Source organism: Marmota monax, unplaced genomic scaffold (genome assembly GCF_021218885.2).
Source record: "Marmota monax isolate L192 unplaced genomic scaffold, Marmota_monax_Labrador192_F-V1.1 WCK01_AAM20220418_F8-fsc00134, whole genome shotgun sequence".
Taxonomy (NCBI): Eukaryota; Metazoa; Chordata; class Mammalia; order Rodentia; family Sciuridae; genus Marmota; species Marmota monax.
The window spans coordinates 4,649,156-4,671,913 of record NW_026692281.1 but is presented as its reverse complement, the minus strand read 5'-3'; the positions used below and the strand labels follow the sequence as shown (position 1 = coordinate 4,671,913).

The window sequence follows — 22,758 nt, the reverse complement described above, 5'->3', positions numbered from 1 at the left end:
TTTCCCAGGGCCAGACGTGGCACCCTAGACTGCTTCCAGGTTGCAGGTACAGGCAGCCTGGCTTTTGCTTTTCCAAGTTTAGGAAGAAGTATCTATCCCTAATGTCTCCCTTTCCTTCACTACCTAGGGGTCCTGAAGAAGTAAATAACCACCTAAATGCTGCAAGCCTGTTTTCTTTCCTAGGTCTGAACTAGCATTGAAAAGCATCTGTATGGGTGAGGTTGAACTCTGCATGACTGAATCAACATGTTGCCACAAGCATGCCTTCCCTTGGCCCAATTTTTGGCTTTTTCTTCCTATGACTACTTTGATTATGGCCAGGTCTGACTGGTGATGGGCATTAAAACCAGATTTGGGATAGGGGAGATACAGCTTCATCGGGAGAGAACAAACACTGCAAAGCATTTTCTCAACATGTTTGATACTTGATATCATCTGAGAATAATACTGATGGTTTACCAGTTGACCAAATAAGATCCAGACAGAAAAGGGGAACCTGACTGAGCCACAACCTAAGAAGCAGAGTAGTAACTGGAACTCATGTTTCTTGACTTTAGTTCCAAAATTCAGAAATGGTAATGAGGCTGTCACAGTTAACAGTAATCTGAGTTTCTGAGGATGCTAATCAAGAGCAGCCCTGGCATACTCTATCTCACTGCTTTCTACCCTTTATCCAGACTCATTCTAGGGCCCCCCCACCCCATCAAGCAGTAGCTTTTGGTACCAAGGGCCAAAAAGGCTTCCCCAGGACACCATGACCTGGTTTCTAGCATGAGGAACTCTAAAAATAGCAAGCCCTCATTAGTGGGGCCAGATGGCACAAGTTGCTGTGCCTAGGGGCTGGGTTGTGGTCATTAAGGATGTGGCTGGTCTGTCAGCCTACTACTGACCCAGGAGAGGCTGGGCCACTGCCCAACAGGTCTTGCTTGATGCATTATACCACCTCTCCTCATATCCTCTCACCCATAATTTAGGTACTGATGCTGTGGTCCAAGTTGGTATTTTATTCTCAAGAAAAAAGAACTTTGATATTTAGTTACTTTTGGTTTTCTAGGGCACTGCTTCAAAATCATATTACTCCATAATGTTTTCTAAGTGGACATGGGGATGAAGGAGCAGACTTAATCTTTCTACATTGATCAATGCCAATTTGCTTTCTTCATCTTTCTACATTTGCCTGTTAACTCATCTGAGGCCTCAGATCTGAGTTCTGCTTACCTTCTGGAACTGCTATGACACATGCTGTTATTAGCATCCATTTTATACTGAGCTCACTGACATCTCAAGCCAGATTTCAGGAAAAAGGTCCAGAGCAAACTGATGGAGGCCAACCAGCTGGGGCCTGTGACTACTGAGAAGAAAGGTACAGCTGGTTGACCTTAGGGGTAGGAAATGTTTTGCATAGGAGTGTCCAGGGCATGTGAGTGTGTCTCATGTGGTACTGTTTGTCCAAGTATACCCTTAGGAGCATTTCTCTCAGGGATAGGAGTGCATGTCCTGGAGAGTAAGAGTATATCTAAATATGTATCTATGACATATGTGTACATGGGTATATACTTGTGTCCTATAGGCAACTATGTATGTTCATACATACAATATGAACAGGAATGCCTCATGTGTTTCCATGGGTGTGCACCGTCATTGTGTTAAGAATGGTCAAGTATGTGTGTGCACCATACTTACACTGAATATATGTGCTTTGAGTGTCGACATGAAAACATGGCCCATTTATGTATACCTTATGTGTTCCAAATACACTCCACATGTGTCTGAGTATGTTCTATGTACATGTGACTTATAGTGTGGGTGTAGGTAAAGGGAATGAATAGACAATAAAACTAAACCAATTTTCCTCCCCAACAATTTGTTTCTAACAGCTTTCCTTAAAGACCCCTGGGTCAATCTGAGACTTTAGGCGAATCCCTACCTCTCCTTACCACAATTTTCCCAGTAGTACTGAGGTGGTGAGCTCAATGTATGGGTTCTTTCCTCGTCTAGTTCCTTATCAGCTTAAGAATAATAAGTTAACTCTGATTTCCCTAACCACCACCACAAAGTGTCAAAATGCAGACATGTACATGGGGATTAACACCTGAAGATGTCTCATCCCAACTCAGGCCCCTCGAGACATTCAACACTCATTTTTCCACTGGCCTAAGCCATCTGGATTAAAAAGAATAAATAGATAACCTCAGGACATACAATATTCACCAAAGCCAGGCAAAATAACATTTGGTTTATCCAAATCATTCTCCCTCATATTTTGGAATGAATGTGGGAACTAGTGAGGGTAAGGAACCAGCTTTTAAGTTCAAGGCATACTCTGTAAGAATAAGACCAGAAAATTTGCAAAAAGAAAACATGCAAACAAAGCAGAGCACAAAGGGCTACAGAATTTAGAACTGTAAGCTTCTCATACATTCCTGAGGAAAATATATTCAGTTACACTTATAGTAGATCTAAAAGATGTATCCAAAATTCCCATTAATGGTTCAATGTAACCTATGCCATCATCTAATGGCATCTGCCTAGTTCTTTCTGCTGTCTTGACTGATTTTTGTTAAAAAAAAATAGACCTAGATAGAAGCAAAGTGCAGAAGGCATCTTTAGAATGAACTACTTGCTCAAAGCTACCTCGTATTGGTGGACTGGTGGTAATTGCTAACGCCATATGTTATGCTCTTCCTAGCACACAACTGTCTTTTAAGCAGAACCACTAATCTGAGTCAATCAAAGCTATTTTCTAAGAGTCAATTTCCTAGTCATAAAATGAGAACAGTCTTGGCCTTGCCCATCTCGTATGATCATGGAAAAAAGACTAATGTGTCAAGAAAACTATACAATAATTTTATTTTCTTGCCCTACCCCAAGAGAAGTGAAGAGGTTCCAAACAAAATGATGCATATAAAGGTGAACGGTGTCAATTTGTTCTATGTAGGTCATTAGTCAAAAGCCTGTGATTTCTAAAACAACACTTAATTATATCATGAAAACCCAGTAATGCTCATTACAAATCCTAGCCAAGGATTTGGGGGCCAAGAACTGGTTTTTAATTGCCAAGTGCCTAGGTTGTTCTGGCTTAAGAATGCGCTAAATAAAAACACAATTAATTTTGGCTTTCTTTCAAGCTCTTCTTTTAGCTTTGCAGGAGACAGGGACAAAGCTAGTTTGCTATTCATAGCAACATGTGTGTGAGTCCATGGGAATGGAGTTGGGGGTAAATAAAAGAAAGGTTATTATTTTTAAAATCCAAGCTTTTGGCCCAGTACCTAAAGCATGGGCCAGGTCATAGGGTCCCCCTTCTTTCAAGAGAAAGAAGTTAAATCTGTGCTATGTTGGTGATAACTGAGGCACAAAGACAATAAGATTTGTTCAAGGTTAGCTAGTGCACAGCTTAATATTTGCAGATGTTACTCTTTATTTAATGGAGGGCCTACTGAATGTCAGATCTCTTCCTGTGACAGTCACTCACAGATTTCTGCCTCAGAGAGTTCTCAGAGATTACTGGACCCAATTTACAGAAAAGAAAATCAATTCAGAAAGGCTAATTCACTCAAGGTCACAGAACTAAAAATGATATAAACTCCTAGTTCAGTGACCCTGTTTTCCATCACACCATACAGATTTCCCAAATCACCCCTAAAAGACCAGTGTGACTTGTGCATCTCACAGGTCCAGGAACCTAATCCTTATCAGGCATGTATTAGCTTGAGCACTACCACTACTGTATTTCTTGGGTAAATCATTGTCCTCTCTGAGAGGATCAGATCTAGCAGTTCTAGCATCCCTTCTGTAGACAATGAAGCAGGCAATGACTTAAAGTAGTACTATGACTTCCAGAGCTTGAAGCAAGAAGACCAGGCTGGAAAATATGAGTCTTAGAGCCTCATTTTGTTTTTAATCTGTGAAATGGAGATACTTTGTGCCCTATCCATTTTGCAGGATCAAAGAGAAGATCAAGTGAGTCAATGTGTAAAACACTGAAAAGTTTAAGACAATGTTCCAGAGAAAGAGTTAAAAATCAAGTAAGTATTCATTAGACTCAGTTGCTTTCTTCTAAATCCAAGTAGAGGGTATATGGAAGTTCTGTCCAATAAATCCTGAATTCTCCTGTGCAGGTCAGTCTGGATTTGTATGAAAAACACCTTGGTTGTTTGCAAGGTACAAAGGAAATAAATCCCCCACTCCCTTTGGGCCCTATGCATAAAGCACTCTCATCATTTTGCTTTTGTCTGAGCTCTGCCACCCTGATAGAACCCCTCCTAGAACTAGACACCTGGCTCCTCCTGTGCATCTGTCCCAATGCCAAGGCACCCACTGCCCAGCCCTCTTGCCAGCCAACATAGTTCACAGAGAAAGGAGGAAGGAAGAGAGTGGGTGGAAGAGAGGCTGTGGGAGGTTCAGCTAAAAGTAGCTGCTGCCTTTAGGCACCACACTCTGAGGGGGTGGAGGGTGGGTTCTTAGCACATCCTTCCTGCAGTCAGCTTGGGCACGGAGGTGCATGGTATCCCCTCCTCTAATGAAGGCGGGCAGGCGGAGAAATCAGCTGCCAGAGCCATTCCCAGAGCTGGCTACGGATGCACAGTGCTGGCCTCCTCTGGGCCCTGAGGGTAGATGGTTACTCAGCACAGGGCTGAATCCACAGCTCCCTGCCTTCAGGAGAGCTAATGTGGCCTTCAGGAGACTCTCTGTTCTCCCCACCCCCATCCCACTGCCTGGCACCCCAAGGACTGCTGACAGGCCAGGCCTGCTTCCCTCCAGAAAGTTACATAATGCTCTTGTTCTCTGCTCTTAATTCTCCCAGCCTCTTCTCAGTTCACTTTCTCCAATCAAACTTGAAAGAATATTAATGTCTCTGATCCAGCCATGACAGCACAGAACCAGAACACTATAAGGAAGGTAGCAACTTACAGTGGGCAACGACCTGACATGAAAAGTCAAGATCAGATCCATCACTGAAACCTTGGACTTTTTTTCCCTTCTGTGGTTTTGTTTTATCACTTAAAAAAGGCAGGGGGGAGTCTAGGCAAGGTGCTGTAGACCTTGCAGGTACATTAATCTCTTCCCTAAGTGATTCTCTGGGAAGCCTGGCCACTTAAATGAATGTCCCAATTCTACTCAATAGCCCAACCATGGATGTCCCCTTTCCCAGTTTGGATGAGCCGGGCAGAGCCTTCCCCTCTCTCCTAACTTCAATTCCCCTAGTGACTAAAGTCTGCATTGACAGGGACCTTGAGACACTGCCTCTACCTCCACCCCAGGCCTGTTTCAAGCTGACCCACTCTGCTTTCTCCTGTTTGTGTAGAAGTTTCTGGCTAAACATTCATCTAAGAACATGATTCTTCTGTTAAAAACACTCTGCATTTTAGTGACATGGAAAGTGAGATCCAGGTGGGAAGGACCTTGATCAAGATCTAACAGCAAGTGCTTGATCCTAGAGCTCCTGAGGCCTTTTCTAGTGCTCTTTCTCCTATTGTAGATCTGCCTTCTATATGCCATCATTCTACCACACAAGAACAACTTTCCCTCTTCTCTGCTACCAAATATTCACCCTGGTGTTTGAAGCGCAAATGTCCAATCCCCGTCATGGACCTGCAACTAGCACAGAAGAATAATAAGGGCAAGAAAGAGCTGAATTCAGACATCTTTCTCTTCACCTTTCTTCTTCCTCCTGGTTGCCTTCTTTGATACTTTCTTCAAAGCTTTCCCCTGAGTATTGTTCTGTCAGTGGAACCCCTTTCAGTCTCAACAAGCCATGACTGCATCCTGACCACAGGATCCAAAATGCAGGCTACATTGGATGCACTAAAGGATGTGGTGACAAGAGTCCTGGGTTCTAGGTCAGACACTATCACTTCATACTTTATAGCTTTGAGAAAGTCACTTATTCTCCCTTGGCCTCACTTTCATAAACTTTTAGGTTTGAGGAAGGAGCCAACAAAATAACTAGGAAATATTGTCAAAATGCTCACTACTATTTATAGAGGAGGCAGTATTAACTAAGTTAATTAATTCTTAAAATATCACAGGAAATGACTCTGGGATGTCAAAGGAGCAAGTCCCTTATCTCCTATGCTTTCCCAGACCTATGATACTGATTCTATAAATGATTCTATAATAATTCTCAATTATTCATAAGGCAGATATCTTCAAGAAGCTAAATCCCAAACTGGTATACTCTCACTACTCAACTCACTATATGGCTCCCTTCCCTGATTCACAGTCAGTGTTTGTTTAAAGAATACAACATATATTTCACCTGTTATAAAAGAAACGTAAGCCAAATACAATTAAGAATGCAAATCTATTGCCCCCATAACCACACTGTGATTCTAAACCTGCTAAAAGGAATTGCTGGATTGCACATTGGTTTTGAATAATTTCCACAATCATTTTGATCATTAATATTATTCACAAAATTAGCACACATTAGAGCTGATCAAATCTTTAAAGGGATCTAACCCACCTATTCTTATTTTATAGATTAGGAAAAACAAATTTCAGAAGGGAGAAGTATTTTTATCTGAGGTCACCCAGCAAATTAGCAGAATCTTTGCATCATTACAAAAATGTGAAGGAATTTTTTTCCTGAAGGGTTCAAACAATCTGATAGCTGTTTATAGTTGTCCCCAGGTATCTGTAGGGGCTTGGTTCCAGGATGCATTTGAATACCAAAATTGGAGGATGTTCAAAACCCTTTGCAAAATGGTGTAGTATTGGCATATAACCTAAGTACTTCCTCCTGTGTACTCTTTTTATCTTTCATTTTTATATCAGTACTGGAGGTTAAGCACAAAGCCTCGCATGCTAGGCAAATACTTTATCACTGAGGTATACCTCCAGCCCCATCTCCTGTATACTTCTACTAGATTATTTATAATATCTACTACAATGTAAATGCTATGCAAAGTTGTTATGTTGCATAGGTTTTATTGTATTATTATTTTTGTTTTTCGCAAATATTTTCTATCTGTTGATGCAGCAAAACCTGTAGATACAGAGAGCAAACTGTATTTTAAATACAAATAGGCACCAGACTACCCACTCCATAGGCTAAATTCTTTTCAGAGTGACCACAAACCTCTGGAACTCATCAAAGCCATCACAAATCCTGGAATAAAATTTCACCATCTGCAAAGCTTACCTATGCCCATGTGTGGTAAGTTAGAGTCAGACTGAGCTAATATTTCCTTTGAACCATTCCATAGCAGTCTCTTTCATTCATCCCTGGCAGAACATTCCCATCACCTCAGGGAGGTTTTAGAAAAATATTGATGCCAGGGCCCCACCATGACTAATTCAATCAGATCTCTCCCAGAGATTCTATGAAATGTTGTTAGTCTTGTTAACTCCCCAGGTGACTCCAATGTTCATCCAGGGCAGAAATCCACTAGGTTAATGGAAACAATTCAGCCAAGCAACAAAGAAAACATGTGCTGTTTCCTGGATTCTTAGAGGACAAAATACATTCTGTTTTAAAGTTACATCCATGATGATCTGTTTTCCAAATAGGGGAAAGGAAAGAGATACACAGAAACTACAGTTGTGTTATTGGATCCATTTATGAAACATCTAGTTTGTAGGCATTGAAAGAAAACAGGGAGCTCTGGAGACTGCTACTGGATTTATCAAGAGTAAGATGCCAAGTAACTTATACTCCTTTTTCTGAAGGAACCATCAGAAATAACACCTATGTACCCAGAATATCATGATGTCTATAAGTATAAAACAAATCCTCATTAACATATTGGTAGGAGAGATGACAGCACAGCCTTATGGAGTCTGCACTGGTTGACCATGTACAAACAAAAATCAACTCCAAGAGGGGGCCCTGGTGAGATGCCAGAAGAGTATTAACCTCATCACATTAAATACCACTTTGAATCAACAACTTGAGTGATACTTACTCAGTTTTCAAATGATATAATGCTGGAAGAGACTGCTAATCTTATATATGTCATGAAGAAGTAAATTTTTTAAAAAACACAAAAACTAAAACAATGACACACCAAGTAAAATAGAGCTTAACTGATACTGTTAGAAGAAACTGCTAATTTATTGCACAGCATGGAGAAAAAACATTTAAAGTTATAAAAAGCTAGAATAATGAACCAACCAAAGTGTGCATTAATAAGTATGGTTCAAAAAATTTAAATTGGTTCAAAAGTCCAACTGCACAAGGGAATAGAGAACTGGACCAGATAGGAAATGGTTTCAAACTATAAGCTCCAAAGGCTAATGCAGTGTCTCTTAACTTGGGCTGCATATTTGAATCACCTTGGGAAGCTTTAAATTAAAAAAAAAAAAAAAGCTGCCTGAGACCTAGCCCATTCCAATTAAGTCAGAAACTCTCAGAGTAGGGATCTGGCATAGGTATTTAAAATCTCCCCAAGTGATCTAAATGTACAGTGAGGACTGAGAACCAGTAGAAGGATGCATTATTAGACATTTCACAGATAGATCAAAGTCCCTTTGTACTTGATCCCAGCCAGGTGGCACTTGGAGTAGCATGATCAGTTCTGGGCAGCACATTTTTAAAGAAATAAAGAAAAATATGTGTGTTTCAAAAAGAAGGCCAACTGCATAAAAAAGGCAGTTCTTTCAAAACATTCTGTATTTTAGGGTTCAGCAATTCACACTGGCTTTAACCTTGAAGATCCCAAATAGTGTCTTTTCATAAGGCTGACTAAAAGGAACTCTTTGATATATATCCAAAACAAAAAGGTAGCATTTCATAGACTAAAGAATTCTGTGCAAAAACACTATACAAATGAAAGATATCAAAAAGCACTAAAAATGAAAGCAAGTAAAGCTGAGGAAGCTAGTATGACTTCAGGCATGACTCACACACACTTTCCTCCCCACCTAACCCCTTACAGTTTCACACAAGCTGGGAATGATCTGACTCCAACTCTCCCACCTCTCTGTTGGAAAGGAATACCCTCTCTCATCCTACCAATCTCTCTTGCCTTTTCTCTCCTCATCTGTAAAAAAGAATAACAATCATCCCTGCAACTTCACAAGAATTATGTGATAGTCAAATTAGAAAGTATGTGAGTTATTTTGTAAACTTTATTAGGCCCATGCACTGAAAAATGGTTATTAATATAGCCATTACTGGACTGTTTCCCAAGCCTACACTCTCCTTGAGGGCCTTTTCCATTTTGTACTTTGATGCCAGGGAAAAGTACAATGAACTAAATACCTAGAGCTAGATCCACCTATGGAGAGAAGAAAACATTCTGGGCACATATTGGAAGAGCTAAGCTTTAATCAAAGATTCTTGGAAAGCCAGAGATACACTCCACCTAGAACAAGATGCAGTGTTAGAAATAAGGCCTAGAGAGTCTAAGATTCACCTCCTCCATACCATTCCTTGGGGCAAAGGCACTGGAGATAGATCCCTGTATGAGGTCTTCTGGAGAGGCAGTTATTTTGGGAGAAACGGCTCAATTCTCATACCTAAAAGCAAGTACTTGGTTAGCCAAAAATGAGATCAGAGGTTGATATAGCAGACTAAAGAGGACATACTTCGGTATAATCCCTGCAACTACCAGTGTGCATCATCTGATCAGTCAAGTACTATCTAGGCCTCACCATAGAACACTACAGCACCTCACCCACAAGACTGTTGGAATCCCTCAGCTCCTGAAGCTGATTCCAAGTCCTGCTCACTGGCTTTACAATCGAACTGACTCTTCCAACTTGTCCAACTTCCCCAGTCAGAAACTATTGAATCACAGAAAGAACACCCCCTCCCAAATGCACACTACAGCTGGGCTAGTCATGTTTCCCCAAGCCTCAAACAAAACGGGGTAAACTCTACAAGCAGATGTTGCAGGTTCTGACAGAAGCACTCTTAACAAAAGAAAAGTGCTCAGTTTGTTCCCACAAAGCTATCACTTTACTCTCCTTGCTGAAGTCAAAAGTTATTTTTGAAGTCAAAAATATTTTTCAGAACCTGCAGACCTTCTACACTAAAGTTACGTAGTGGATCAGCTAAACTTAAGGATGGAGTAGTGACTATATAGAGGTACTTGAACCCATGAGTCTTCCAATAAACAGTCCCCATGATTAGGCAAGGCTAGGCTCTGTATGCCTGTTGTGAACATGTTTTCTAGGCATTTGCAGCCAATGAAGATTTTGTTCTTTCTGTCTTCCCTCCCCCAAAGCACCTTTCCAAGCCCCACTTGGCTATATCCCTTGTAAGGAGACTGTGGGGCCTGGGCCTTTAAATGACAGGCTCTGAAGTTCAGTGGGCACTGTGATACAGGGGTTGCTAGGATACCAGTAGAGGCCATTTTCTTTAATTCTTGGGTGGGAAGCTGGGAACCAAAATCCCTGAGCTGGGATTTTGCCCCTCCTAGTAGCAAAAGCTTATCCTCTACTCAAATGGATCAGAAAGGAGGAAAGGGGGGAAAAGACATTTATGGGGAAATGTCATGGCAATTCAAAGAGGAAAAGCCCTCTTACTTCTCATCCTCTTCCAGTGGAAGGGTGGTGTTAGGGAAGGGAGAAAAGGGAAGAAAAGTAGTGGAGGAAAGAGGAAAGACTAAGAGAGGAGGCAGGAGGAGGAAAAAAGAAGACAGATCAAAATGCATAGGGTTCCATTTCTCTGGACTGCATTTCTCATATTCTCCCACTCTTTTCTCTTTTTGCATGCCCTCACACTTCTGAAGGAGAAATGCCAAACCTTCAGGATTCACACAAGTAAAAAGTCACTTTGCCACCTTTTGTTCTCTACTGCCCAAATTACCTTTTGGCTGTTCCAGGAAAACCGGCCATTTGACTAACTCCATCCCTTATTTACCTACGGAAAAATGAATTTGAAAGGTGTGAACTACCATAGCTAAATTACTGGTGGAAGGGTTTTTCAAGCTACCCATATAGCCTGAGGGGTTTTAGGTGGTGGAAGAAAGATGCATGGGTGACACCCATCCATCCTAGTCCCATTTAAATCCTCACAAGGAGGCCATTCAGAACTGTGGAACTCAGTGCTGTCTTTCCTCATTCCTACCACCACCACCCTCCATCCACACTCAGGAGTGTGCACCCACACAAACACAGAGAAAGGCATACACACACTCCCACAAACATACTGCTACCACCCCAGACACATACATTCCAAAAGGGTTTTTGCCAAGGGTCTGTTAAGCACCCAGGGGGGAAGGCATTTCATGATACTACTTAGTCATAAGCCAGGTTCAAAGATTAGTCTTAGAAATCCATTCTCCCTTTAGAGAAAATAAAAAGTCCAAAAAAATGTCAGTGTTGCAATCCCCATTTCCTTACCACATAGGAAGGACAAAAATTCCTTAGGTGAAATTCTCCAGATATTAGTAAAAATATTCAGCCTCTCCTCCCATCATCTCTTAATTAACATATCAGTATCCTTTTCACTTGACTTTCCAGTCAAGGGGGATGAACTGGAAAGTACTTATGGGTGCCCAAATTATAGAAAGCAAGAACTTGGAAGTCAATTAACTAGTCCAATCATTTCAAAATGTCAATGTTACAGGGAATCCCAAACCCACTGAGGAAGGAAAAAAATTCCCCAAGGTCAAATAGCCACTGAATGAAGAAAATTCCAGTCTGCAGCTGCCCAGTCTTTTCCCCATTCTCCAACACTGTCTAAAAACAAAGTACCAGGTAAGACAGAATCTTACTTTAAATAATATCTCTCGGAGCTAACAGATTGAAAAATAAACAACTCACTAGATTCTTTGCAAAGAAACAAGTTCTTGGTTCCACACAAGGGGTCTTCACAAAGAGACCAAAGAGTAATCAATAATAATCAATGCCAGCAAACCTCCCAGATCATGTTTATACCGTGATACAAAAGAAGAAAAAAACATAAAAACACAACTCAGCCTCTCACCCACACTGAGTCAATAAGAATGTGCTTTGAGGCTCAAAATCTTGACTGACATCATTAAATAACTCTGGGTCCTGTAGTGAGAACAATTAGAAGGACCCCTTCACAGCCCCTCTCCCTTTATAATCAGTTCCAAAGAGATTCAACAAAATGGCATGGAACTTGACAGCATAATACCAGCAGATTTGCATATCATACATGAGCAGCCACCCACATTAGTGTAGGGGGAGAATGTGTGTGGATGTGTATGAACCCTGATTCATTGCTACATGAGCCAGAAATAGCAATATTTCAAGTCAGGTAAGCAATGGAATGAGGAAGACCTGCCTACATCAACAAAGGAGAAAAAAAGTAATGTGTACACTAGCATCAGAAACAAAATTTTCCTAGTTTTTCCAAGAGCTTTTTTAGCAGAAACAGAAATATAAAAATAATAACAGCAACCACCACCATCATATGATACAAACAAGCAGACATATCTCAAATTGGAATGTAGCTCCCAGCTCATGTTTCCTGAGCTCTCATCCCATTTCATCTAGACCTCTTTTTAGTGCTCAAAACTCAATTTAGCACATTACATACATTCAGTTATGGTAATGTGTCAATTAGACCTGTGCTCTTAAAGCAACAAACCAAAGAATACCACCACTACTTTGTCATCAAAGCAATCAAGTTCTATTTAGAATGTAGTTCAAGAACATTATTGCAAGTTACCCCAAAGGAGACACATCCAATACTATTATTCCCAAGGTAGGTAAAAAGCTGGATTTTGTTTTTTGGATGAGAATCAGAAAAAATCCTCAAACTCAAATCCAGGGGTACAATCTCTGGGGAAAGAAGCCCAAACATGTCTTATCAAAGTCCTCTCTTGCCAATTCAAAAGATCAGAGAACATTTTTATATCCCATTCCATGATTCCAAAGAAATTTATATTTAATGCTTTAAGAAATACTTTAAAGGTGGCTTCTTTCCAAATTGGAAACTGTGAACCCTGGACAGCATATTGAGATTCAAAGGACAGAGTCACCAACTGCCAGCTCAAGGAACCCCACCGCGTCACTTCCCAAATTCTTGCTTCTCATTATAGATTAAAGAATCATTTTCCCTAAATCCATTTCTTGCATCAATTTTTCCCTTCTAAATATCCAGTGCACAACTGCCATTCCTAAGATCCAAAAATTCATCATGCTCTTCCACAATCCCCTTCCCCCTTCCCCCCACCTCAAACAAACCCAAATGCACTCCAGATGGCAAGAGACAAATTTTGAATAAAATTCCCCAATGGAGTTTAAAGGTAGTTTTCAAGAAAATGAGTTGACAAGACACCACAAACAGCGAAGCCACTGTTAAGGACGCAGAGCTTGCCCCATGAACGTCACATAGATGGAGGATGCACACACGCATGCACACTTAAAATAGAAAACATTTCTTTATCAAAAAATTTCACTCAAGCAATAAGCAACTACACTCACAGGCATACTTAAAAGACAAGACATGACAAAAGATTTAGGGAGAGATAATATACCAACGTCATACATATCACAGCGAGGCCATGTTGAAGCTCAAAACGTTTTCCCCCCTGAATAAGAATTGCTCTTTCTCTCCCTCTCTTTCCCTGTCTCTGTCTCTCTCTCTCTTGCTCGCTCACTCTCTCTCTCTCTCTTTTGCTCTCTCTCTCTCTTTTTTTTTTTTCTCGGTGGCTCTCGGGATGAAATCAAAGCGAGAGTTCACGACAGCTCAGGTGGCTGGACTCCATTCAGCGCGTTCCCAGGAAAAACATGAGTATGACATTGACAAGCAGGAGGACTACAATCACAGCAAAAACGACTACAGTTTGCACATCCAGGGTCATGGTGCAATGCAGAACACTGTAGTGTTCCAGGTGGGGGGCTGGCAGATTGGGAGATGTCAGTCTCTGTTCTGTCAGACTGTCCATACAGCCACCATGCTAGAAAGGAGAGGAGGAAGTCGGATGGTTAGGGAAGGGCCGGGTTTGGCGCCCGAGTTTGGTGGGGGGGGGGTAGGGGAGGGGGATGGGGACAGGGGCGCTTGTTTCCCCCTTCTCAGGATTGGGCTGCTATTCCTTCCCTAGTTGAGAAATCTTAGCTTGCGCTGAAGACGGCAGAGTCCAGCATTCTCTCTCGGGCGCCAAGGAAAAAGCAAAATCCTGGTTTTCAAAGGGAAAGGCGGGAGGAACCTATCAGAGGTTCTCCAGCGCCTGAGTCTGTCAGGGCGTGCGTCAGTCCGCCTGCCTGGCTAGCGGTCAGTCTCAGTCTCCCCTATTCTCTCTAACTCGCTTGCTTTCCCAAGCTGGCTTCCTTCCTTGCTCGCTCTCTTCGCGGGGCTCCAGGCTGCCAGCCACTCTTTCAAGCCCTTGCTCGCTGGCCCTCTTTCTCTCCTCTCCCCACCCCCACTTCAGCCCGTAGGCTGCCTTTTTATTCACCGAGAGACTGCGGGCGCCTGCGTGAGGCGCAGCCAGAGAGGCTGACAGGCCCACCCGCCAATAGCAGATGCTGCAGCAGCGCGTACGCTGCCTGGAGGCGGGACTTGCGCTGGCATGCTAGCAGTGGCAGCCAATCGGAGTTCCCAAGACTCCCTGAGCTGGCTTGCTCCATTCCAAAGAACCCTGAGCCACTGGCAGTCAGTTTTGGCATGGGGGTGGGGAGGCTTGTTGGGGGTGGGTTGAGGGGGATGTTGAGAGGTAAAGGAGAGACTGGGAAAGAGGGAGGGAGCCGGTCAAAGGGGCTGAAGGGGAGCGAGCTTGGGCAGGGAGGGAGGAGGTGACCACAGAAAGAAAGGAAGGTGGGAAGGAGGAAGAAGAAATTGGGGCTATGATGAAGAGGGAGAAAGGTTGGGAAATGGCAGGGTAAAAGAAGAGGAGGAGGGAATAGGAATGGAAAATTGGGATAGGTAGGTAGGGCGGATGCAAATACCTTGGCAACCACTTTGGACCCTGGGCCTAGGGGGAAGCAAACGGTATTTGGCCACTGCCTAAAGTATATACAGGCAACTTACAATTAGCTATAAAAAGCTCACAATCCAGTGCTATAGGGAGAACCACATGGACATACAACAAATTATTCAAAATCCAACTCTATTTGGCTTTCTCTTATATAGAGATGCTCTGGCCCTTTCCTAATTATGGTTTCTTCACACTACAATGGTTCACTGGCACTCTTTGAGCATGCTGAGTATCCAAACGGGAAGCCAGCTCAGGGTTAAATATTTGCCACATATAAATTTTAAATAACTTACAATCTACTTGTAATAATCTCCTCATAAAGTGACCTAGTGTCTAACCCTAGAGGGGAAATGTCCTAAACTAGAGGCTGGAAGGTTTCATATTTACTTCAAGCTCTACCTCAAGCTTGCTGTGTAACTTTTGGACAACTCCTTTCCAGTATCTGGGCCTCCAAGTCTCTGTCACATGAAGACTCATATCTGAGAATTCAGTGACACCTCAGAACCCTCATCTCAAAAAAAATATACACAATTTCTGCAGTTTCATGGGCTCTAAGAGTTATGGATTACCTCATACAGAAGAACTCTCAGAGCTTTTCTTGCTCTTACATGCTGTATCCGTATGAGTCGATAAATAGATAATGGTGAGGGGTAAGAAACTGTTTTAGACAGAGATAAAACAAATTAAGTACTATAAGAGGAATGAGAATTACTTGATAGTCTCTAGAAATCTTTGAGGCTAAAACAGTAATCCATCTTAACTGGATTATTGGAAATTCTGAATGAATTGAGGTCATAAACAAAATGGCCCCTGGCCCTACAAGATAGAATAAACTCTAAATAGGTCCCCACTTAACAAGTTTCATAGAACCACTTGTGAATGATTCTTGCCAAAACTACAAAAACCCCTGAATCAGATCAAGTGACTAGATTCGACTATTGATGCATACACAAAGGACAGAAAATAAAAACATTTTAAACTCCCATGCAGGGATTCAGATCATAAAAATATATACTATAAAATCTGCATGACCAACAATCCAGTTCTTTACACATAAACAGTAAGAAAACAAAAAAAATTGATTGGAATGGAACTTGTATACAGATACACATTTGTGAAATTTATAAAAATCTGGAAATAACACAAACCAAATAATTGGTGATATAAAGGAATTACTATTAATTATTTAGAAATGACAATGATATTGTGGATAGACTTGACAAAATAGGGAGAATGGGAGTAAATATTTGTGACTTTCCATTTGTTCTCTTAGAAATGACATGAAAGCAAGAGCAACCAAAGGAAAAAACAGATAATTTGGACTTTATCAAAATTCAAACTTTTATGATTCAAAGGACTATCATGAGTGTGAATGGTGAACTCAAAAATAGGGGAAAATATTTGCAAATAATGTATCTTCTATCTAGAATATATAAAGAGCTCATAAAAAGAAATATAATTCAATTTAAAAATTATCAAAGTATCTGGATAGACATTATCCAAAGACATGGTCAATTAAGCACATGAATGATATTCAACCCAGTTAGCCATCAGGGAAATTTGAATTAAATACTGGAAATACAAATACAGGATACTCACTACAGCCTTGTTTGTAATGAGATATCCACACTAGATATTCACTAGAATGTAGGCTTTACAGTATATATTTTTATAATCTGTATAATGGTACTGCAATTTAAAATGTTTTTGTCCCTGTCCTCTGTGTATTCTATACATCTACATTTGGATCTAGAAGTTTGATCTAATGAATGGATAGAATCAAACAGCCAGATAATAACAAATCTCACAGAGGCTGTGGAGAAATTGAAATCCTCAAAACACAGCTAATGGAAATATAAAATGTTGGAGCCACTTTGGAAACACTGTGATGTTTCCTCCAAAATTAAAGAGAGTTACCATTTGACCCAATAATTCTACTCCTCGGTATGTACTTATTAGAAGTAAAAATATACACACAAAAAAACTCACGCATGAATGTGTTCATAGTGGCCAAAAAGTAATAGTAATATTCATAGTAGCCAAAAGATGGAAACAATTCAAATGCCCATAACTACTGCATGTGGTAGCACACACCTCTAATCCCAGCAACTTGGGAGGTTGAGACAGGAGGATTGCAAGTTGGAAATCAGACTGGGCAACTTAGCAAGACCCTGTCTCAAAATAATAGTTTATCAAAAGCTAGGGATGAGCCAGGCATGATGGTGCACCCCTGTACTCCCAGCAGCTCAGAAGGCTGAGACAGGAGGATCATGAGTTCAAAGTCAGCCTCAGCAAAAAGCAAGGTGCTAAGCAACTCAGTGAGACCCTGTCTCTAAATAAAATACAAAATAGGGCTGGGAATGTGGCTTAGTAGTTGAGTGCTCCTGAGTTCAATCCCTGGTCCCCAAAAATAAACAAATAAATAATGAAAAGGCTAGGGATATAGCTCAGTGGTAAAGTGCCCCTGAGTATGATCCCCAACGCCCCCCCCCACAAATCTGTCAACTGATGTATGATGGATAACCCAATGCAGTATATCCAATAAAATGGAATATTATTCAGCCATATAAATGAAATATTGATCAATGCTACAACATAGAAAAACTTTAAAAATATGCTAAATATAAAAGACAGTTCCACAAAGTTTTTCTATGATTCCTTGTATATGAAATGTCCATATATTTACAGTAAATATTGTTTCATGGAGCTTTTGGTCAGTTAAATTTATTAAGTTGTGATGTAAAATGTACTTGTTATAGCAAGTGATGTTCAAAACAGCCTGAAAGCCACTCTTGTACATTATGTTGAGACAGGTGTTGGCTATCCATAATGTAAGCAAGTAGAATTTTTCTCCATGTCTTTGCAAGTTTAATCTTATCCTGTCACTATTTCTCTAATATCTTTTGACCCATTCGTGCTTGATAACTGGCTTTATACTGTCATCCTATAGAAACCTGGAAACTTCTGTGAATATAAACAACTTGTTGCTAAATCTCATGGCCACGTGTCCATCTTTATTTTTCCTGGGTTCTCTCACATTGGATTCCATTGATGCCTCCCTCTTTCCTGAAATGTTTGTTTGCCTTGGGGACACCATCTAAAGGATCTGTCTGGTTTATTGTCTTGGCTTTTTGTCTGGGTTCTTCTTCATTCAGTCATTAATGCCATGATTTATCAAGATTCTTCTAATGCCATGACTCTTTTCTTCTCATTCTGTACTTGCCTTGACTGGGTTCATCTATTTCCAAGGCTTGAACAACCACTGCTTTTACATACTGATGTACCTCCTTTAAATAAAATTAATGCACACCAGTAACAAAAATCCACATAGGCCCTTGCTTGCAGAGAGACTCTCTTTCTACTTAAGTAATCTCAGGTACTTCTTTTGGACTACAGAGATGAATCTGTTTTCTGGATATCTTCTCCTGAATATCTCACAAGTATTTCAAACTTTATAAGTCCAAAATTGAAGTCATTTTCTCTCTCCCACCCCTAGAAGTTTTCTTCTTCAAAAGTTCTCTTGGGGATTATAGTCACATAGTGAACTAGCCAGAGGATATTTTAGCCCTGTATCTCCATCACCTCATCCAAAGTCAACTTGTCCCCAAGTCCCATTGATTCTCTTCCTCTTTTATCTTTTCATTTGTCCCTTTCTCTCCCTCCTCCACCCTCTCTCTCTCTCTCTCTCTCTCTCTGCTTCCAGTTCCTTTAATTAGTTCCTCATCATCTCTGGTCTATTACAATTAATTACCTGGTCTTTTGTGCTGCTCTCCCTCTGCAACTCAGCCTCTACTTTCCTGACCAATTTATTTACCTCAAAAGCAGTTCTGCTCTTATCGGACTATGGTTTGTTTGCTAAAGATCTGTGTCATCCTCCTTCTAGCCTAATTTCCTGTATTGCTAAAAAACTAAACCCCATAAACTACAACAAACTGGCATTTCCAAGACTTCTTTGCAGTCACTTTTCTCAATTTGATAGAATTCTGCCAGTCTCATACACATGCCCAATATTTGGAAGAAGTTGGTGAGGCAGAAACCATATCTCTCAAACTTCTGTTAGCAAGCACAACAATGGAGGTACTGAGGTTTTCTGTGATTGTGTTACCATAAATCTTAACTAGCTCTGCATTTTGAGTGCCAGAGAATGAGATTTTATTTTCCTTTGAGAATCTGACAGATATGATAGTCCTCTACCCAATGGTTAGGGCAGTGGCAGTGTCCTGATTCCCAAGTCACAGATATGGTAAAGTGCTCCCAGAGTCCTTGATCCCTTACCTTCCTGTTTGTGGCAGTGATAGATGCTACTCTGCTATTGTTCTGGGAGTCATTTATGGAAGCCCAACCTAAAACTTGCCCCTCTGTCCCTTCCACCAATTTTGTAAGCACCTGATTTTCTGTATTAAGATGTTTTCTACTGAAAAGAACTAGAGTGCATTATTTTCTGCAGCTGAAATCTGTCTTGAATTACTCTTCTGCTCAAATGTCTTCAGTGGTTCTCCACTATCCCTAAGGCACATTCTATAACATGACATACACTCTCCTGCCCATAAGGTATCCTTTGGCCTCTCAGATCTTGCCAATGCCCTCTCATTCTCTATTCTTTAGCTACATAGAATGTACAGTAATTCTGACAACCCACTAGGTTATCTTACCTTGGAGCCTAGGTAACTGTTGTTCTCTTTCTCTAGCCCTTTACTTCAAACCTCAGCTCAGGTGCTAACTCCTCTAGAAGGCTTTCTCTGATGCACCCCCTGCCAAATATTCTGGATGATATTCTTCTCAGACACCATATTTGTTGTATCTTTCACTGGAATGTGGAGAGAGAAGGACAGATATTATGCCTGTCTTATTCATTTCTTTCTCTCCTATGCCCAGCACATCACCTGGCATTTAGCACATGCTTCATAAACACCTATTGAATGCAAGAATGTCTTCTTCATCCTCTGTCACCACTCAAAGAATCCCATCTTCCACCTATAGAGGTCAAGACCTTATGAGACCACACAGAAAACATAAATTTTATGTTCCAGATTCCCAGAGAAGGGAAGTAATTTGTCCAAAATGATACCACTAATTGTTAACAAAGTGGGAAGTGGAACCTATGTATCATGAGTCTCAAAAGTTCGTTTGAGAGAACTCACAATTTCAGCCATGGACTTTGACCTTAGCTCTGTCTGTGTGGGGGTAGCTTTCTGAATTAGGTTCCCATTCAAGTCGACTCACAATTTTAAAAAAGTAGGAGTTCCTCACATTTTGAATAGCTCTTTTATTGACATGTTTCAAGGAATCAGAGAATCTCTTAGTCTAGCACAACCCCAAGTCCATCCTTCAGTCCCTTCTGCAACATCTTGTTTATCTAGTCTCAGTTCCAACATCCACAACAATAGAGAGGATCCTATCAAGATAGCCATTTAATCTTTGGGACAATCTCAGTTGGCAGAAATTTATTCAATGTCTTTGATCTAGAAGTTATCAGCATTTCTGCCACAGCCACAGATGAGAAACTAATCACTCCATGAAAGTGTTTGGAATGTATATACTCCCAAATTCACACTATTTCATAGTGCTAAAAGCAGTTAGTTAAACAGTAATGATAATAACAGCTTACATGAAGTATTCTAAGCCCTTTTAATGTATTAATTCTCTCAAATTTCACAATAATCCTATAGGACATATACTATTACGTATGTCTTTATATTATACATGAGAAACCTAAGCAGAGTGAAGCTAAATGATTTGCCCAAGGTTACATGGTTAGTAAGAGGTGGAGACTATATGCAAAACTAGACAGTCTGGCTCCAGAGTCTGTTCTCCTAAACACTGTGCTATATAAATGCTACTAGATGATACATGTCTCAAATTTCAAAAGCACCTGTTAAAACATCTCCTGGAATATTACTCAGCCATAAAGAAGAATGAAATTATGGCATTTGACAGTAAATGGATGAAACTGGAGACTATCATGCTAAATAAAATAAGCCAATCCCCCAAAAACCAAAGGCCAAATGTTCTCTCTGATATGCGGATGCTGACTCCCAATAGATTGGGTGGGGGACAAGGGGAGGTTTACCCAATTGGACAGGGTGGAGTAGGGGGAAGGGAGTGGGGATGGGAATGGGAAGAGCAGAGAATGAATTGGACATAACTTTCCTATATTTATATATGAATATGTGACCAGTGAAACTCCACATTATATACAACCACAAAAATGGGAAGTTATGCTCCATGCATATATGATATGTCAAAATACCTTCTACTGTCACGTATAATTTAAAATAACAAATAAAAAAGATGTCTCCTGTGTCAAAGGAATAAATTGTTTCAATGTCCTGATCTGGGCCTCAGTGTTGTACCTCCCAGATCAAAGATCTCTAGGTTGGAAACCTTTGCCTTCTATCAGGGAAAAGGCAATTTCTGACTCGCCTTTGCTTCTCATGCTTCAAACAGCTCCCAAATTCCCACTTCTGCCAGGAGTACTTTCAAGAAAAGTTCCAATTTTTGTCCTAATCTCTCCCACACTGCCACTCACTTATGTGTCATTCGGCCCCCACCTCAGCCACCCCATTATTCCCTGATGCTTGCCACAGGCAGTCTGCAGATATTGAATCCAGTTTGTTCATCATCTTGGTTACTTATGTGACTAGATGCTCTTGTACATTCATGCATGTCAGTTCTATTAAAGACAGTCAACTCCCTTGAGGACAAGAACTCCAATTTAGCTCAATTATTTAGCATAGAGATCTCCAATCCTCCAAAGTCAGTTCAATTCAATAAGCACTCATTCTGACAGGTAAGTGGTGCAGAGAGGCTCTCAGGGAGATTATAGTCTAACTGAGGAGACAGTTGATGATGCACATAATTTCAGTGTCATACAATGTGTCCCATGCACAATCAGATAATAAATAAATAAGATTGTTAATGATTATGGAATAAATCATAGAATTTCATGCTCAAAGGGGAAAATGGTCATCTTCACCCAACATACCTACATAAGAATCCTTTTCACAATACACATGATAAAGAAGAGGGAAGAGAAGGAAGAGAAAATACTTTTGGTATACATGGAGCTAGGCCATTAAACATGTTATTTTATTTAATTATTTCCAGAAGTCTGAGAAGAGGAACTGTTATCACAATTTTAAACACTAAGAAATTATAGCTCAGAGTATTTACATCATTTGCCTATAGCTATACAAGTAGGATGTAGCAGTAGCAGGATTTAAACTGAGATTCATTTTCAAATCAAACCCCTTTTCTCCACTAACTTTAATAAGTTTTGTCCAGCAGCTTCTGAAATATTCAGTAATAGGAAATTCATTCTGAAGCTTTCAAAGCCATTATTTAAGTTTAGCTGAAATTTACTACCCAATGGTTTCTGTCCATTTGTTAGAGTGCTACAATCTGACACATAAAAAAAAAAAACAAGAATAAAAGCCATGTCTTTGTAAGCAGTAGTTCTCTTGAAGTGTTTGAAGATATCAATAGTGGGTCCAAAGCCCAATTTCTCCTAAATACCCCCACTGTGTTGGTGTGTGCACATACACATTTTCCATAAAGTAAACATGAACTTTACTTTAAGTTGTACTGTAGCATGGTTGTCAATACTTTCCCTAGGCTGCTTGCTTTTCAGTCTACATCCCTCAGAACATATATCCAAGCATCCAGCTGGGAATAACAATGGGGAGTAGGGTGGGACTGTCACCTCCCTTATCAGGAACACTGGTTTTCCTGTTAATGCACTAAGAGTTACCAGTGAGCTCATATTAACTGAAAATGGATGATGCTCAAAGGTACTATTGTGCCTCTACAATGCTTTGAAAAGCTCATGGCAGAGTGAAAAGAATAGTGGATAAGAAGTTAAAATGTTGAAATGTAAGCCTAGCCTTTGCTTTTTGGTAACTGTGTTAACTCTGACAAGTTT

The 22,758-nt window shown here is 40.5% G+C and overlaps 2 protein-coding genes across 15 annotated transcripts in view; both read right to left on the bottom strand.

Annotated features, from left to right (window-relative positions):
• The window catches only part of Arhgef9 (Cdc42 guanine nucleotide exchange factor 9), a 331,435-nt gene that overhangs the window by 105,069 nt on the left and 203,608 nt on the right, over window positions 1-22,758 (bottom strand). For 3 of the 14 annotated variants that reach the window (XM_058578288.1, XM_046440424.2, XM_058578303.1), the window contains exon 1: window positions 13,412-13,622. The exons of 5 other annotated variants lie outside the window; for them this stretch is intronic. Coding sequence is in view for 2 of the 9 variants with exons in the window: in XM_046440419.2 (XP_046296375.1) it covers window positions 13,401-13,409 (9 nt within the window). In the remaining 7 variants the exon portion in view is untranslated. Of the gene's footprint in view, window positions 1-10,756; window positions 10,811-13,400; window positions 13,623-22,758 lie in introns of those variants that run through there. 6 more of the 14 variants (XM_046440423.2, XM_058578301.1, XM_058578296.1 and 3 more) reach the window with 4 other exon arrangements.
• Window positions 13,544-13,897, bottom strand: LOC131424061 (uncharacterized). Its single transcript, XM_058578309.1, has one exon. It carries the CDS (start codon window positions 13,809-13,811, stop codon window positions 13,632-13,634), a length of 180 nt encoding a protein of 59 aa, XP_058434292.1. The 5' UTR covers window positions 13,812-13,897; the 3' UTR covers window positions 13,544-13,631.